This window comes from Triticum dicoccoides, chromosome 4B (assembly GCF_002162155.2).
Source record: "Triticum dicoccoides isolate Atlit2015 ecotype Zavitan chromosome 4B, WEW_v2.0, whole genome shotgun sequence".
Lineage (NCBI taxonomy): Eukaryota > Viridiplantae > Streptophyta > Magnoliopsida > Poales > Poaceae > Triticum > Triticum dicoccoides.
Window position 1 is genome coordinate 530,428,924 of NC_041387.1, and position 19,460 is coordinate 530,448,383.

Genomic DNA, 19,460 nt, shown 5'->3' on the forward strand with positions numbered 1-19,460 from the left:
CTTCTGCTAGCTACGCCACTGGGTGGTGCTTATCGATTGTTACATGTAGTCAACATCAATTGCTGACGGTGAATTATCTGGGTTGGTCCTTGTATATTGATTATTGAAACATGGAGGATAGGGTTGAGGATTTGGCTACAATAAATGTGTGCAGAAACTATACAAGGATAATGTAGTGTCTCTAGCATGGTATGTTTAAGGCCGTAATACTGAATGTCCAGTACTTTGAATGTGAGGCTGAGCGCAACAGTAAAACTTATTTCCTGCATGGCTAATCTGGCATGTATATACTCTCCCAAGTTGTTGATCGCCTTTCTGTTTTTTCTTGGATATGACGAGCCAGGTGTCTTGCAAATTCTGTTATTTTTTCCTAGAGAAAAATAGCTTATGAGGGGACTACAATTTTCAGCTACATGTTTAATTGAAATAAGTGCATATGTGTCTCCAGTTCCTTGGCAAAAAGACTTGTCGCAGTGGTAGTAGATAGCCAAACCAGTGAATTGTGTTAGCGATAATTTCATAACTTTCTTTCATATGTTTATGCCAATGTAGTTTTCATTTGATAAGTTACCGAACTTTGTTTGCTTCTTGTTGGAATACAGTAAGATAACTGGCTCATTTTCACTTATTAGTCTCTGTAAATGAAACTAAGTTTTTTTTATTTAGTTTGTTGTAACTTGCAAATATAGGATCTCCTACTGTTTTTTTTTTTGGTTAGTTGTTCACATTACATGTTCTGGACTTGTTCCCCCCTATGATTTTCAATCTTATATGACATTTTAATGGGTTGTATTTCTTACCTAGAAAAGTAATCTCCATCATTTTTGTTGTTGTTTTACTGATTGCCAGCCTGCTCACATTTCAGGCATTAGATTACTGTCATTCCCAAGGAATTATGCATCGTGATGTCAAGCCTCACAATGTTATGATTGACCATGAGCTTCGCAAGCTTCGCTTGATTGATTGGGGACTTGCTGAGTTTTACTTTCCTGAGAAGGAGTACAACGTTCGTGTTGCTTCAAGGCAAGTTGATAAAATATACATTTTGTAGCTCTGGTCATTTATAGCAATGCGGTATCCAAGTTTCATATGTAATTTATATGTAGGCATCTCTTGGTTTGATAATTAGTTCCCTGTATCAGGTTCTAGTTTCTATTCAAGAATGCTCACTGTTTTTTAAGAAATATATACCTTACGCAACAAATCGTTCTGCCATCCACCATTCCCTTGTTTTCAGGAGATCTGTGCTACTTAATTTGGCAGAGTTGCTGTTTGTTTCCAAATTTTGAATCCCCTTCTGATCTAGCAAAATCATCATGTCAAAATTTGCTGTTTTGATGGATAGAGTTATACATATTTGAGTAGTAAGGTTAGAGGAACTTGATCAGATTCAGATGGATGTATTAACTCTTATATCTGAGAATGTGGATATTTTGACTGGAGCTTTTTCTTTCTTTATTCAGGTATTTTAAGGGGCCTGAATTGCTTGTTGACTTCCAAGGGTACGACTACTCTTTGGATATGTGGAGCCTTGGCTGTATGTTTGCTGGAATGGTATGTTTCCTTTCTGTGATCTGTAAACATTACAATGAAATTCACAAAGACCTTGCTTCTGTGAACACTAATGACTGAATAATTAGACGTCAGTTATGATTTATTTGTTGTTCTGCACACAGATATTCCGCAAGGAACCATTCTTCTATGGTCACGACAACCATGACCAGCTTTTCAAAATAGCCAAGGTTTGCCATTGTCACAATTCTCACATAGCCGTGTGCATGCGTGCTATGCCTGAGCATAATGCATATGTGAACACCATCTTTCCTTTTTTGGTTGAAGGTATTGTAGCCAGTAAATATTATTTTTTTACTTGTGAGCAGGTGCTAGGTACAGATGAACTTAATGCTTATTTGGTAAAATACAGAATTGTGCTTGATCCTCAGCTAGAGGCACTGATTGGGAGGTAACTCACACTACTCTGACCATCTTATTCGTATGGTGTAACTATATCACATATTGCATCAGGAAACAACAGTTTTCTTGATTATCATATTCGTATGGTGTAACATAGGCATAACAAGAAACCTTGGTCCAAGTTTGTCAATGCTGAAAATAGGCATCTCGTGTCTGAAGAGGTTATATATTTCCCCTGCATTTCTCCACCCATCTGTCATTTTTCAGTCCCCTGTCTAATTGCTGTGATACCCTATGCAGGCCATCGACTTTCTTGATAAACTTCTTCGCTTTGACCATCAAGATAGGCTTACGGCCGAAGAAGCCATGGTTTGTTTTTGCACCTATTCGTTCATAATAATATGAGATGCAAATAGTGGGCTAACCAACTTGTTAACCTGGAGTCAGCTTATGCCATGGTGTGTCCACAAGTATTATCCTTGGACAATATATGACACGTTCCTTTTGATCCCACTGCAGGCGCATGCCTACTTTCATCAGGTGAGGGCAGCAGAAAACAGCAGGGGGAGAACGTAGCCAAGAGCCCAAGAGAGCCAAGAGAGCCAAGAGATTTGAGACGCGAAAGCTGATTCTGTTGAACAGATGTGGAATTAGATCCATCTAGCATCGAATTGATGCAGAAGTTGATTACTTGACCTGATGGTTGGGACGCTGTCATGAATCTCTGATTGGCTCCTGAGATTTTCTTTATTTTTTTATTACTTGGAAGTTTAAACTGCGAGTCTACAAAACAGACAGGCTACGCATTGTCATGACTTGATGATTAGTTTTGATGCAACTAAAAGTTCTTGATATTACCCCTCAAAAAAAGGTTCTTTATATTATGTATTCGTTAGCATTCTGGGCTTAATTTGAGGGACTCTGTTCAAAAAAATGTTTGTGCCGTTTTAAAAAAAAAATGTTCGCACAACTTTAAAAAAAAATATACCAATTAAAAAATGGGAAACTCTTAGTGTCAACCGGCGGATTTCTTTCGCCCATCTGCCTCCTCCCACGCAACGCGTGTCCAAGTGGATCGGCGCACCTCTTCTGGTCCCACCTTTCTCTAGAAATATCCAGCTCCAACCAGAGTATCCACCCAAAATTCTCCACCGCTTCTTTCTCAAGCTCCTGGTCATGGCTTTGCAACTCTGTAGCCTCGTTGCCCCACCCGTTGCTTTTACTCCTACTGCCGCACTGCGTTGCTACCGATGCTGCTAGGAGGGAAGCGGCCGCTGATGCAGGCAAGCCATCGTGTCCCTGGTATTGCAACATCCTCTTTGTTGCAAGAAAATTTTATGCACATTAGGTATGTTTCAAATCTCTCTTCTGTTGAAAAAAAATTCTGCAACATTAGCTTTGTTGCAGAAAAAATTTCTGCAATTTTTTTCTGCAACGTCATCACAATTGCAAAGTTTTCTGCAACAATACCATTGTTGCAAAAGTTACATCACGTCTCCGGACAAAGTCTTTGTTTCAGCAACAACCAACTTGTTGCAATTTTATGATGCTCACGTGGGGAGATCTAACGGCGTGGGAGGTGGGCTTGTTTCTGCAACACCGCGCTTGTTGCAGAAAGGAGGTGGGGGACGTTGGTTGTACATTGGACGGCCAGCAGCGCGTCCATCCAACGGCCAACCAGGCGGCGGATGTTTCCAATTCATCCACCGGCGGACGCCTAGCAGCCCCCTTAAAAAGTTTCATGTGATCCAAAAAATATTTGTGACATTTTAAGGAAAATATTATGCAATGTAAAAAAATTGCATAAATTTTAATAAAACCAATCAATTTCTGTGGTAGTTATTATCTTTTTTGTTTTTCTGTTTTTCTATAAAAAATATTCTTTGGGTTTTCCCTTTTATTCACTTTTTTCTTCATTTTTTGTGTGTTTCTTTATTAGTCTACTTTGTTTTTTTTCTTTTTCTTTTTCTTTATTCAAATACATGTCGAGTTTCTCAACATGTTGTATATTTTTCATATACACGTGTAACATTCTTTTATACACATTGATCACTTTTCAAATAAATGAATAAGATTTTACAAATACATGTTTGCAACAATTTCTTTGAAAAAATGTTAAACATTTTCAAATACACGTTGAACATTGTTTTTGAATGGGACCAAACATTTTTTTTATAAAAATCACAAACATATTTTTGGAAATGCTTGAACAATGTTTTATATGTTACAAACTTTTTTCTGAATGGTATGATTTTTTTTACATTGTATAAACATTTTAAATGTTATGTAATTTTTTCTGGAATATGTGAACATTTTGTAAATGGCACGTACATTTTTTGAATGGTATGAAACATTTTTTAAATCTACACCTTTGTATATTACATAATATTAAAATGTAATGAATATGTTTTGAAACACGTGAATTTTTTAATGGTACAAACACTTCTTAAAAGTTATGCGAACATTTTTTATATTGTATAAACATTTTAAACGGCACGAACATGTTCTTGAAATGCGTGAACATTTTTTAAATGTTGCCATCATTTTATTTTGAATGCTATCAATATTTGTTAAAGTTATGCAAACATGTTTTTAACACTGCACGGACATTTTTCTTTAAACGCGTGATGAACTTTTTTTTATATATATAGTTTTTTCATTTAAGTTGTTGTAAGAAATTTCGTAAATTTAAATGAAAGTAATAAACATGAAAGAAAGAAAAAGGGAAAGGAAGCAAGCGCGCGTCCGCCATGGACCAGCCAATTAAGAAAGCTCTTGAGGAGAGACAAATCGCTGCCCCAGACGCAGCCTCGAACCCGCTACTTGATGGGTGATATCGGCCATATTGCAGTTCCTTTTCTAGTTCCGTTGGACCCTAACAGGAGCGTCGCCCTCCATCGGTCCAACCCCACAGTTCGTACTTCACCGCTATCCCCTCCCTCTCCCGCGGGAGCTATATCTCGCCTTAAGCGAGACGGAATCTGCCCTCGCTGAAGGAAATAGCGACTCGAAGCAACTGGGCCGGCCCACTCGTGAACACTAAAATGGTAATAAGCAAATAAAAAGGGAGCTGCCGCTAGTTGATGGGTGATATGTATGGGCCGATATTGCCGTTCCTTTTCTAGTTCCTTTAGGCTCTAACGGGAGCGTCGCCCTCCAACGGTCCAACCCCACAGCTCGGACTTCGCCACCATCCCCTCTTGTTGGGGATATAACTATTGGGTATGACCCGCCAGGAGGGAACGGGTTATACCTGTAAGCATTCTTGAAGCCCAAAGCTCAATGTCGAAGACGGCGGCTTAGCAAGGGCCCAAGGCCCAGAGGAGACTTAAGGCCCGTAGTGATAAACCGCCGTAGAGGTGTGACTTGTATTGTAAGGCAAGAGATATTAAGAGACCGAGCCGGATACTGTTTATGAGCCGGTCGGGACTCTGTAGAGCCGCGGGGCATCAACCTCTGTATATAAGGGGACGACCCGGCGGCGGTTCAGGGGAAGAGACAACAACTCGAGACTCAGGCAAAGCGTATTTTGCTCCCTGGTCATCGAAACCCCAGTAATTCCATCACAACTAGACGTAGGCTTTTACCTTCATTGTAAGGGGCCGAACTAGTATAAAACTCTCGTGTCTCTTGTCCCGATTAACCCCTTCAAGCTTCCTGGTTGCTATGGCTCCACGACGAAGTCTGTTCCTTAGGACATCTGACGTGACAATTCCACGACAGTTGGCACCCACAGTGGGGCTAGTGCACGGTGGATTTGAGTTCTTGAAGGGCAGCTTCGAAGGGCTCAAGGGATACGTTGTGGGCCGGATGACCAAGAGTCGTCGCGGCAAGCTCTACATCGACGATGCAGGTTGGGGCCTCGACGCCGGCTCAATTGAGTACGGGTACTGGGTCCCCTTCGGCGAAATCCACGTCTTCATCGGTAAGATCAGCGAGCCGGGCCCTGAGCCGGATGATACGTCTCCAACCTATCTATAATTTTTGATTGTTCCATACTATTATATTACCCCTTTTGGATGTTTATGGGCTTTATTTTACATATTTATATCATTTTTGGGACTAACCTACTAACCGGAGGCCCAGCCCATATTGCTATTTTTTTGCCTATTTCAGTATTTCGAAAAAAAGGAATATCAAACGGAGTCCAAACGGAATGAAACCTTCGGGAGCGTGATTTTTCGAACAAATCTGATTCGGAGAGCTTGGAGTGCAAGTCAAGAAGCAGCCGAGGCTCCCACGAGATAGGAGGCCCCCCCCCTATAGGGCGCGCCCCCCTGTCTCATGGGCCCCTCGGGCGGCCACCGACGTACTTCTTCCTCCTATATATACCTACGGACCCCGAAAACATCCAGGAGCACCAGAAACACAATTTCCACCGTTGTAACCTTCTGTATCCGCGAGATCTCATCTTGGAGCCTTCGCTGGCACTCTGCCGGAGGGGGAATCGACCATGGAGAGCTTCTACATCAACACCCTTGCCCCTCCGATGAGTTGTGAGTAGTTTACCACAGACCTACGGGTCCATAGTTATTAGCTAGATGGCTTCTTCTCTCTTTTTGGATCTCAATACAATGTTCTCCCCCTCTCTTGTGGAGATCTATTCGATGTAATCTCTTTTTGCGGTGTGTTTGTCGAGATCCGATGAATTGTGGGTTTATGATCAAGTTTATCTATGAATAATATTTGAATCTTCTCTGAATTCTTTTATGTATGATTGAGTTGTCTTTGCAAGTCTCTTTGAATTATCAGTTTGGTTTGGCCTACTAGATTGATATTTCTTGCCATGGGATAAGTGCTTAGCTTTGGGTTCAATCTTGGGGTGTTCTTACCCAGTGACGGAAAGGGTTGCAAGACATGTATTGTATTGTTGCCATCGAGGATAACAAGATGGGGTTTATATCATATTGCATGTGTTTATCCCTCTACATAATGTCATCTTGCTTAAGGCGTTACTCTGTTCTTCTGAACTTAATACTCTAGATGCAGGTAGGAGTCGGTCGATGTGTGGAGTAATAGTAGTAGATGCAGGCAGGAGTCGGTCTACTTGTTATGGACGTGATGCCTATATACATGATCATGCCTAGATAATCTCATAACTATGCGCTTTTCTATCAATTGCTCGACAGTAATTTGTTCACCCACCGTAATACTTATGCTATCTCGAGAGAAGCCTCTAGTGAAACCTATGGCCCTCGGGTCTATCTCTTATCATATTTGCTTTCAATCTATCTTTATTTGCATCTTTACTTTTGGCATCTATCTTATAAAATACCAAAAATATATTACTATCTCTATCAGATCTCACTTTCGTAAGTGGCCGTGAAGGGATTGACAACCCCTTTATTGCGTTGGTTGCGAGTTCTCAGTTTGTTTGTGTAGGTGCGTGGGACTTTTGAGGAGCCTCCTACTGGATTGATACCTTGGTTCTCAAAACTGAGGGAAATACTTACGCTACACTTTGCTGCATCACTCTCTCCTCTTCGAGGAAAACCAACGCAAGCTCAAGACGTAGCAAGAAGGATTTCTGTCGCCGTTGCCGGGGAGGTCTTCGCTCAAGTCAAGACATACCAAGTACCCATCACAAACCCATCTACCTCGCATTTACATTATTTGCCTCTCGTTTTCCTCTCCCCCACTTCACCCTTGCCATTTTATTCGCCCTCTCGTTCCCAATCTCCTCTCTCTTTTTGCTTGCCGTTTTTCTGTTTGCTTGTGTGTTGGATTACTTGTTGCCATGGCACAAGATAATACCAAGTTGTGTGACTTATCGAATACCAATAATAACGATTTCCTTAGTACTCCGATTGCTCCTCTTAATGATGTTGAGTCTTGTGAAATCAATGCTGCTTTGCTGAATCTTTTTATGAAAGATCAATTCGTCGGCCTTCCTAGTGAAGATGCCGCTACTCATCTAATTTTTTTTGTTGATTTGTGTGATATGCAAAAGAAGAAAGATACGGATAACAATATTGTCAAATTGAAGTTATTTCCGTTTTCACTTAGAGATCGTGCTAAAATTTGGTTTTCGTCTTTGCCCAAAAACAGTATTGATTCTTGGAACAAGTGCAAAGATACTTTTATCTCTAAGTATTTTCCTCCCGCTAAGATCATCACTCTTAGGAACGATATTATGAATTTTAAACAACTTGATCATGAGCATGTTGCCCAATCTTGGGAAAGAATGAAATTGATGCTTCGCAATTGCCCTACTCATGGTTTGAATTTATGGATGATCATACAAAATTTGTATGCCGGTTTGAACTTTGCTTCTAGAAATCTCTTAGATTCGGCCGCGGGAGGCATGTTTATGGAAATTACGTTAGGAGATGCTACAAAATTGCTTGATAATATTATGGCTAATTATTCTCAATGGCACACCGAAAGATCTTCTAGTAAAAAGTGCATGCTATAGAAGAAATCAATGTTTTGAGTGGAAAGATGGATGAACTTATGAAGATGTTTGCTACTAAAAATACTCCTCTTGATCCCAATGATATGCCTTTGTCTTCCTTGATTGAGAATAATAATGATTCTATGGATGTGAATTTTGTTGGTAGGAATAGTTTTAGAAACAATGCTTATAGTGGAAATTTTAATACTAGACCGTTCCCTAGTAATCCCTCTAATAATTATGGAAATTCCTACAATAATTCTTATGGTAATTTTAATAAGATGCCCTCTGATTTTTAGAATAGTGTGAAAGAATTTATGATTTCTCAAAAGAATTTTAATGCTTTGCTTGAAGAAAAATTGCTCAAAGTTGATGATTTGGCTAGGAACGTTGATAGACTTTCGCTTGATGTTAATTCTCTTAAACTTGGATCTTCTTCTCCTAAGCATGATATCAATGAGTCTCTCAAAGTAATGAGGATCTCCATTGACGAGTGCAAGGAAAGAATCGCTAGATTGCGTGCTAAAAAAGAAAGCTTTATAAAAGCGTGTTCTTCTAGTCTCCATGAAAATAATGATGAGGATCTTAAAGTTATTGATGTGTCTCTGATTAGATCTATGTTTTGCAATATGAATTTTGATGATTATGGGAGTAATGATGAATCAACTTTGCCTAGAAGGCGTCCCAAAAATTCGGAATCTTTAGATCTTGATGTTAAATTTGGTAAAAGAGAGATTGGAGAATCCTCAACTTCTAATAATATTGAACCTACTATCTCGGATTTCAAGGAATTTAATTATGATAATTGCTCTTTAAAAGGTTGTATTTCCTTGTTGCAATCCGTTGTTAATTCTCCTCATGCTTATAGTCAAAATAAAGCTTTTACCAGACATATCATTGATGCCTTGTTGCAATCTTATGATGAAAAACTTAATTTGGAAGTTTCTATACCTAGAAAACTTAATGATGAGTGGGAGCCTACTATATAGATTAGAATTAATGATTATGAGTGTTTTGCTTTGTGTGATTTGGGTGCTAGTGTTTCCACGATTCCGAAAACTTTATGTGATATTCTAGGTTTCCATGATCTTGATGATTGCTCTTTAAATTTGCACCTTGCGGATTCCACCATTAAAAAGCCTATGGGAAGGATCAATGATATTCTTATTGTTGCAAATAGAAATTTGGTGCCCGTAGATTTTATCGTTATTGATATAGATTCAATCTTTCTTGCCCTATTATTCTTGGTAGACCTTTCCTTAGAACGATTGGTGCGACTATTGATATGAAGCAAGGGAACATTAGATTCCAATTTCCTTTAAAGAAAGGCGTGGAGCACTTTCCAAGAAAGAAAGTCAAATTACCTTATGAATCTATCATGCGTGCTACTTATGAATCTAGTGCCAAAGATGGCACTAGTTAAATCTATCTTCACTTTTATGCCTAGCTAGGGGCGTTAAACGATAGTGCTAGTTGGGAGGCAACCCAATTTTCTTTATGTTTTTTGTTTTTGCTCCTGTTTAGGAATAAATCTTGCATCTACCTTCTGTTTAGATGTGTTTTTATCTTTTAGTTAGTGTTTGTGCCAAGTAGGACCTATAGGATAACCTACGACGAGAAAAAATTCAATAAATCACAGAAACGTGCTTTTGCATTGATTCTTTTTGCTGCTGATCAATAAACAAATTTTCCACTACGTCCTATTTTGGTAGGATTTTTAGAGTTCCATAAGTTTGCGTTAGTTACAGATTGCTACAGATTGTTCTGTTTTTGACAGATTCTGTTTTTCTTGTGTTGTTTGCTTATTTCAATGCATCTATGGCTAGTAATTCAGTCTATGAACCATAAAGAAGTTGGAATACAGTAGGTTTAACACCAAAATAAATAAATAATGAGTTCATTGCAGTACCTTATGTGGTGGTTTTGTTTTCTTTCACTAACGGAGCTTATAAGATTTTCCGTTGAGTTTTGTGTTGTGAAGTTTTCAAGTTTTGGGTAAAGCTTTTATGGACTATGGAATAAAGGGTGGCAAGAGCCTAAGCTTGGGGATGCCCATGTCACCCCAAGATATTCAAGAATAGCCAAAAGCCTAAGCTTGGGGATGCCCCGGGAAGGCATCCCCTCTTTCATCTTCGTTCATTGGTAACTTTACTTGGAGCTATATTTTTATTCGCCACATGATATGTGTTTTGCTTGGAGCGTAGTGTATTATATTAGTCTTTGATTTTTAGTTTACCACAATCATCCTTGATGTACACACCTTTTGGGAGAAGCCTATTTGATTAGAATTTGCTAGAATACTCTATGTACTTCACTTATATCTTTTGAGCTTGATAGTTTTTGCTCTAGTGCTTCACTTATATCTTTTAGAGCACGGTGGTGTCTTAATTTTGAAGAAATTGCTAGTCTATCATGCTTCACTTATATTATTTTGAGAGTCTTTTAGAACAGCATGGTATTTGCTATTATCATAAAGTTGGTCCTAGAATGATGAGCATCCAAGTTGGGTATAATAAAAACTATCATAGGAAGTGAATTGGATGCTATGATCAACTTGATACTTGATAATTGTTTTTGAGATATGGAGGTAGTGATATTAAAGTCATGCTAGTTGGGTGATTATGAATTCAAAGAATGCTTGTGTTGAAGTTAGCAAGTCCCTTAGCATGCATGTATGGTTAAAGTTGTGTAACAAATTTGAAACATGAAGTGTACTTGGCTTGTGCATCCTTATGAGTGGCGGTCGGGGACGAGCGATGGTCTTTTCCTACCAATCTATCCCCCTAGGAGCATGCGCGTAGTACTTGATTTTTGATGACTTCTAAATTTTTGCAATAAGTATATGAGTTCTTTTGACTAATGTTGAGTTCATGGATTATACGCACTTTTACCTTTCCGCCTTTGCTAGCCTCTTCGGTACCGTGCATTGTCCTTTCTTACCTTGAGAGTTGGTGCAAACTTCTCCGGTGCATCCAAACCCCGTGATACGATACGCTCTATCACCCATAAACCTCCCTATATCTTACTCAAAACAGCCACCATACCTACCTATTATGGCATTTTCATAGCCATTCCGAGATATATTGCCATGCAACTCTCCACCGTTCCGTTCTTCATTATCATGACACACTTTACTTTTGTCATATTGCCATTACATGATCATGTAGTTGACATCGTATTTGTGGCAAAGCCACCATGCATTATTTTTCATACATGTCACTCTTGATTCACTGAACCATCCCGGTACACCGCCGGAGGCATTCATATAGAGTCATATCTTGTTCTAGTTTCGAGTTGTAATTCTTATGTTGTAATCAATGAAAGTGTGATGATCATCATTATTAGAACATTGCCCAAAGAAAAAAAGAAAAAATAAGAAGAAAGGCCAAAAAAAGGCCCAAAAAAAAGAAAAAAAAGAAACTAATAAATAAAAAGGGCAATGTTTATATCTCTTTTTCCACACTTGTGCTTCAAAGTAGCACCTTGTTCTTCATGTAGTGAGTCTCATATATTGTGCTTCAAAGTAGCACCTTGTTTTTCATATAGTGAGTCTCATAAGTTATCTTTTTCATACTAGTGGGAATTTTTCATTATAGAACTTGGCTTGTATATTCCTACGATGGGTTTCCTCAAATGCCCTAGGTCTTCATGAGCAAGGAAGTTGGATGCACACCCACTAGTTTTCCTTTGTTGAGCATTCATTTGTAGCTCTAGTGCATCCGTTGCATGGCAATCCCTACTCCTTATGTTGACAATCAATTGATGGGCATCTCCATAGCCCGTTGATTATCCTCGTCAATGTGAGACTTTCTCCTTTTTTGTCTTCTCCACACAATCCCCATCATCATATTCTATTCCACTCATAGTGCTATATCCATGGCTCACGCTCATGTATTGCGTGAAGGTTGAAAAAGTTTGAGATTATTTAAGTATGAAACAATTGCTTGGCTTGTCATTGGGGGTATAGAAGTTGGGAACATCTTTGTGTGACGAAACTGAAGCATAGCCTAACTATATGATTTTGTAGGGATGAACTTTCTTTTGCCATGTTATTTTGAGAAGACATGATTACTTTGATTAGTATGCTTGAAGTGTTACTATTTCTTATGTCAATATGAACTTTTATTTTGTATTCATTTGGATCTGAACATTCATGCCACAATGAAGAAAATTACATTATGAATTATGCTAGGTAGCATTCCACATCAAAAATTCTCTTTTTATCATTTACCTACTCGTGGACGAACAGGAATTAAGCTTGGGGATGCTTGATACGTCTCCAACGCATCTATAATTTTTGATTGTTCCATGCTATTATATTACCCCTTTTGGATGTTTATGGGCTTTATTTTACATATTTATATCATTTTTGGGACTAACCTACTAACCGGAGGCCCATCCCATATTGCTGTTTTTTTGCCTATTTCAGTATTTCGAAGAAAAGGAATATCAAACGGAGTCCAAATGGAATGAAACCTTCGGGAGCGTGATTTTTGGAACAAATCTGATCCAGAGAGCTTGGAGTGCAAGTCAAGAAGCAGCCGAGGCTCCCACGAGATAGGAGGGCACCCCCCTTAGGGTGTGCCCCCTGTCTCGTGGGCCCCTCGGGCGGCCACCGACGTACTTCTTCCTTCTATATATACCTACGGACCTCGAAAACATCCAGGAGCACCACGAAACACAATTTCCACCGCCGTACCCTTCTGTATCCGCGAGATCTCATCTTGGAGCCTTCGCCGGCACTCTGCCGGAGGGGGAATCGACCACGGAGGGCTTCTACATCAACACCCTTGCCCCTCCGATGAGTTGTGAGTAGTTTACCACAGACCTATGGGTCCATAGTTATTAGCTAGATGGCTTCTTCTCTCTTTTTGGATCTCAATACAATGTTCTCCCCCTCTCTTGTGGAGATCTATTCGATGTAATCTCTTTTTACGGTGTGTTTGTCGAGATCCGATGAATTGTGGGTTTATGATCAAGTTTATCTATGAGTAATATTTGAATCTTCTCTGAATTCTTTTATGTATGATTGAGTTATCTTTGCAAGTCTCTTTGAATTATCAGTTTGGTTTGGCCTACTAGATTGATATTTCTTGCCATGGGATAAGTGCTTAGCTTTGGGTTCAATCTTGCGGTGTTCTTACCCAGTGACAGAAAGGGTTGCAAGACACGTATTGTATTATTGCCATCGAGGATAACAAGATGGGGTTTATATCATATTGCATGTGTTTATCCCTCTACATCATGTCATCTTTCTTAAGGCGTTACTCTGTTCTTATGAACTTAATACTCTAGATGCAGGCAGGAGTCGGTCGATGTGTGGAGTAATAGTAGTAGATGCAGGCATGAGTCGGTCTACTTGTTATGGATGTGATGCCTATATACATGATCATGCTTAGATAATCTCATAACTATGCGCTTTTCTATCAATTGCTCGACAGTAATTTGTTCACCCACTGTAATACTTATGCTATCTCGAGAGAAGCCTCTAGTGAAACCTATGGCCCCCGGGTCTATCTCTTATCATATTTTCGTTCAATCTATCTTTATTTGCATCTTTACTTTTTGCATCTATCTTATAAAATACCAAAAATATATTACTATCTCTATCAGATCTCACTTTCGTAAGTGGTCGTGAAGGGATTGACAACCCCTTTATTGCGTTGGTTGCGATTTCTCAGTTTGTTTGTGTAGGTGCGTGGGACTTTTGAGGAGCCTCCTACTGGATTGATACCTTGGTTCTCAAAACTGAGGGAAATACTTACGCTACACTTTGCTGCATCACCCTCTCCTCTTTGAGGAAAACCAACACAAGCTCAAGACGTAGCACCGGACATCTGCACCAACCTCGTCGAGAGGGCTCAGTGTGCCAGACCCGCCCGGGCTCCGCCGACTGTGAATCGTGCCTTCGTAGGATGCATCCACGGAGGACCTTCTGAAGGATCTGCCTCTGGTGGCGAGACGACCGTTTACTCCGATGGTGAGTCGTCCACAGGTGAGACAGATTCGTTGTATCAACTGCAGGATGGCGGGCTTGGGGGCTGTTCCGATGGCAGCAGTATTCCGTAGACTGCCTTGAGCCGCCGAGCAGGGTTGGGATCTTCATGGCCGGCACGCAACCTATCCAAGATTCCATAGCCGCAGCAGCCATAACCTCCGGGTCAGCAGCAGGCGGGGCAGGAGGCCCTGTGCGCTCGCTAACTCAGGTGTTGATGGATCTCACAGACAAGCTGACCACCCTGTTAACCGCCATCGTCAACCCGACGGATCAGGCTCATCATGATGCGGAGGTGGCGCAGTTAAAGTTGGATATGGCACATGCTAAAGAAGACCTAGCAGCGGAAGATGTCAGGATCACTGCAGAGAGGCCGGCTCTGGATCTTCAGGCTCAGCAGATCCAGGCACATACCTTCCGGCTCACACAGGACCATAACCCGGCTAATGAGGTCATGAGGAGGAGGCATCAGAAGACTCAGTCCAGACTCCCCCCAGTTTATGATCCTCGGAATCTTTTCCACACACCAGGGGCAGGGCCCAGTAACCCGACATGGCTTTCTTCGCGTACAGGCAACCCGTCGTGGCTCTCTCCACGCGCAGGAGCGGACCATGTTGCGACACCCGGAGACAGCGGGCCGGTTCAACCATAGATGATGGGACCTCCCCGCATAAACATGGCGCCACCTCAGTACGTACCCACACCCCCAGGTCATTACTCTAACCCATTGGAGAACATGATAGCAGCATCCATGCGATTGGTGGCTCTCCCGATTGATGGCGACTCTCCGGCGGCGGTTGAAACCCGTCGGGTCAGAGAACTTCTTCAGACGGCCCTGGCACAGCAGGAGGCGTACTCATACAGCCGGGACAGGATCCACTCGACCCCTCGTCCAAGCCGAAGCCCGACTTGCAGCAGGCACATGGATTCAGCGGTCATTTCAAGCAACGTCAGACGCCGTGACTAGCCAGGTGGGCTTAACCCGGCACGTCATGAGGCTGTTAACTTGGTAGATCAAGACAGAATACGGCAAGAGGTCGAGCGGGTGGCTCAGCAGGCGGCTCAGTTAACAGCTTACCAGCCATATCCGGTTTATCCGACGACTTCTATTGAGGCGGGCGTAGCCACCCGGACCGGAGGAGTCCCCTATCTGGTGCCGTCTCTACGTAACGAGCGTCTACCCAAGGATTTAAGGGACCTAGGAAGGTGCCAAATTGCACGGCCGACTTACAGCCTGGGGCATGGATTGAGAGTTATGAGATGGCTATGGAGCTGTTGGAGGTTAGTGATGCTGCAATGGCTAAATACTTCACCATGATGTTGGATGGAACTGCCCGCACCTGGTTGAAAGGCCTGCCACCTAATTCAATCAGCTCTTGGGCGGAGTTAAAGGCCCGGTTCATCCAGAACTTCAAAGACATGTGCAAGCAGCCCATGTCGATCGTGGATCTGACGAATTGCAAGCAAGAGGAGGGCGAGTCTACAACCCATTGGGTGCGCCGAGTTAAAGCCATAATACATTCATCTGATAAGATGGATGCCGGCTCTGCAGTCTTAATGTTGGAGAAAAATTGTCATTTCTTGCCTCTGAAACAAAAGCTGGGCCGGCTCAAACGCGAGTGTAATGACATGGGCATGCTGACGACTGCTCTAGTTAAGTACGTTGATTCTGATAGTACCAAGGATCCCGAGTCTGATGATGACAAGGCAGGGAAGGGAAAGAAGAACGGCAACGGCAAGGGCCCTCAGCACAACCCGACAAATCAAGGAGGTAATAAATGTAAGGCTGACGGCAGTTTGGATTTCGTGGCTAACACCAACGCGCAGGGTAATAACCAGCGGTGCAAAGGGAGGCCACCTCCCCGATCTGGCAGGTCAGGCCCCACACTTGAGCAATTGTTGAATGAGCCTTGTCCGAGACACAACACTCAGAGAAGCCGACTACCCATTTGTGGAAGGACTGTACGATCATGAAGGCCTTTAAAAATTCCAACATGTTTGATGGTAACAATGGGCAGGGCGGCGACTCAGGTGGCGGCGGGTTTCATGGCCCGGGCGGCGGGTCAAACCCCAATTTCCAAAATTCCCAGGGCAACCAAGGTGGATATAACCAACAATCTGTCCAGGGCAGTCAGCAACAGCAGCAAGGTGGATACCAGAGCCATCCAAAGCAGCTGAACGGTGGGAAATATCATGTGTTTACCACCAATTTATGTAAACGAGACCAGAAGCTTCATAAAAGGGCTGTGAATACGGTTGATCCGTCAATTCCTCGTTATTTAAGGTGGTCAGAGCAGCCTATCGTATGGAGTAGAGAGGATCATCCTCCCCAGGTTGACAATCCGAGTCACTTAGCCCTGGTGGTGGCCCCTCAAGTGGGTGGATACAAATTCACTAAAGTACTCATGGATGGAGGAAGCAGCATCAACATCCTCTATTATGAGACCTTGTGACGCCCCCGATTTAATCGTACACTAATCATACACGCAAATGTGTACGATCAAGATCAGGGACTCACGGGAAGATATCACAACACAACTCTAAAACATAAATAAGTCATACAAGCATCATAATACAAGCCAGGGGCCTCGAGGGCTCGAATACAAGTGCTCGATCATAGACGAGTCAGCGGAAGCAACAATATCTAAGTACAGACATAAGTTAAACAAGTTGCCATAAGATGGCTAGCACAAACTGGGATACAGATTGAAAGAGGCGCAAGCCTCCTGCCTGGGATCCTCCTAAACTACTCCAGGTCGTCATCAGCGGGCAGCACGTAGTAGTAGGCACCTCCAGTGTAGTAGGGGTCGTCGTCGACGGTGGCGTCTGGCTCCTGGACTCCAGCATCTGTTTGCGACAACCAGAAAGAAAGGAAAGGGGAAAAGGGGGGAGAAAGCAACCGTGAGTACTCATCCAAAGTACTCGCAAGCAAGGAACTACACTACATATGCATGGGTATATGTGTAGGGAGGCCATATCAGTGGACTGAACTGCAGAATGCCAGAATAAGAGGGGGATAGCTAATCCTGTCGAAGACTACGCTTCTCGCAGCCACCGTCTTGCAACAAATAGAAGAGAGTAGATTGAAGTCCTCCAAGTAGCATCTCCAAGTAGCATCTCCAAATAGCATCTCCAAGTAACATCTCCAGTAGCATAATCCTACCCGGCGATCCCGTCCTCATATCCCTGAGGTAGAGCGACCACCGGTTGTATCTGGCACTTGGAAGGGTGTGTTTTATTAAGTATCCGGTTCTAGTTGTCATAAGGTCAAGGTACAACTCCAAGTCGTCCTGTTACCGAAGATCACGACTATTCGAATAGATTAACTTCCCTGCAGGGGTGCACCAACTTACCCAGCATGCTTGATCCCATTTGGCCGGACACACTTTCCTGGGTCATGCCCGGCCGCGGAAGATCAACACGTCGCAGCCCCACCTAGGCAAAACAGAGAGGCCAGCACGCCGGTCTAAACCTAAGCGCACAGGGGTCTGGGCCCATCGCCCATAGCACACCTGCACGTTGCGTGGGCGGCCGGAAGCAGAACTAGCCCCCTTAATACAAGAGCAGGCTTACGTTCCAATCCGGCGCGCGCCGCTCCGTCGCTGACGTCTGAAGTGCTTCGGCTGATACCACGACGTCGGGATACCCATAACTACTCCCGCGTAGATGGTTAGTGCGTATAAGCTCGTAGCCAACTCAGATCAAATACCAAGATCTCGTTAAGCGTGTTAAGTATCCGCGAACGCCGAACAGGGCCAGGCCCACCTCTCTCCTAGGTGGTCTCAACCTGCCCTGTCGCTCCGCCACAAAGTAACCGTCGGGGACCGTCGGGAACCCAGGCTCACCTCTACCGGGATGGAGCCACCTGTCCTTTCAGCCCCCAACTCCGAACAGTATCACAGGTAATGTAACAGTGTAAAGTATATAGTATATGCCCGTGATCACCTCCCGAAGTGATCACAGCCCAGTAGTATAGCATGGCAGACGGACAAGAGTGTAGGGCCACTGATGGAACACTAGCATCCTATACTAAGCATTTAGGATTGCGGGTAAGGTATCAATGACTGTAGCAGCAATGATAGGCTATGCATCAGAATAGGATTAACGGAAAGCAGTAACATGCTACACTACTCTAATGCAAGCAGTATAGAGAAGAGTAGGCGATATCTGGTGATCAAAGGGGGGGCTTGCCTGGTTGCTCTGGCAAGAAGGAGGGGTCGTCAACTCCGTAGTCGAACTGGGCAGCAGCAGCGTCGGTCTCGTAGTCTACCGGAGAGAAGAGGGGGAAGAAACAATGAATACAATGCAAACAAATGCATATCGATGCATGACATGACAAGTAACGATGCTAGGTGTGCCCAATCGCGGTAGTAGGTGATACCGACGAAGGGGGGAAACATCCGGGAAAGTATTCCCAGTGTTTCGCATTTTCGGGCAGAGGAGCCGGAGGGGGAAAGTTGCGTGTTCGGTATGCTAGGGGTGTGTGGCGGACGAACGGGCTGCGTAACCGGATTCGTCTCGTCGTTCTGAGCAACTTTCATGTTGAAAATATTTTAATCCGAGTTACGGATTAAAAGATATGATTTTTTAAAGATTTTATTAATTTCTGGAATTTGATTAATTATTTAATTAATTCAAAAAACAGATTAATGACATCAGCATGATGTCATGCTGACATCAGCAGTCAACAGAGTTGACTTGGTCAACCTGACATGTGGGTCCAGTGGGACCCACCTATCATTCTCTGTTTAGTTTAATTATAGATTAGTTAATTTAATTAGTGATTCGGTTAATCTAATCATGATTAATTAACTTATTTAATTACTTAATTAATTAATAATTAATTTTATTAAATCATTTTTAATTTTATTAATTATATTTATTGTTTTTATTTATTTTATTATTTATTTATTATTATTTTTTAATCCCTTTTTTTTAACGTTCTGGGGCGGGGCCCCCTAGTCAGTGGCCCGGGGGCCTTAGCGGGCACAGGGCGGTGCGGGTGCGGGTGCGGGTGCGGGCGTGAGCCCGACTGGGCACTGGGCACCCGTGCCCGAGGCCACCGCAGCGAGGGCGCGAGGCCCAGCTGCGTCGGCGGCCTCGCTCGACAGCGGCAGGGGGCGGGGAGCAGGGGAGGCCCCGGACGGCGACGGCCCT

General features: G+C 42.7%; 1 protein-coding gene across 1 annotated transcript in view; it reads left to right on the forward strand.

The window, feature by feature from the left end:
- LOC119291283 (casein kinase II subunit alpha-2-like) overlaps positions 1-2,798 on the forward strand; it is an 11,414-nt gene extending 8,616 nt beyond the window's left edge. Inside the window, exons 4-10 of the mRNA XM_037570016.1 lie at positions 866-1,023; positions 1,464-1,554; positions 1,677-1,742; positions 1,881-1,963; positions 2,072-2,135; positions 2,215-2,283; positions 2,434-2,798. Of these exons, the coding sequence (XP_037425913.1) occupies positions 866-1,023; positions 1,464-1,554; positions 1,677-1,742; positions 1,881-1,963; positions 2,072-2,135; positions 2,215-2,283; positions 2,434-2,490 (588 nt within the window). The 3' untranslated portion in view covers positions 2,491-2,798. The remainder of the gene's footprint in view (positions 1-865; positions 1,024-1,463; positions 1,555-1,676; positions 1,743-1,880; positions 1,964-2,071; positions 2,136-2,214; positions 2,284-2,433) is intronic.
- Positions 2,799-19,460: the final 16,662 nt, after the last annotated feature.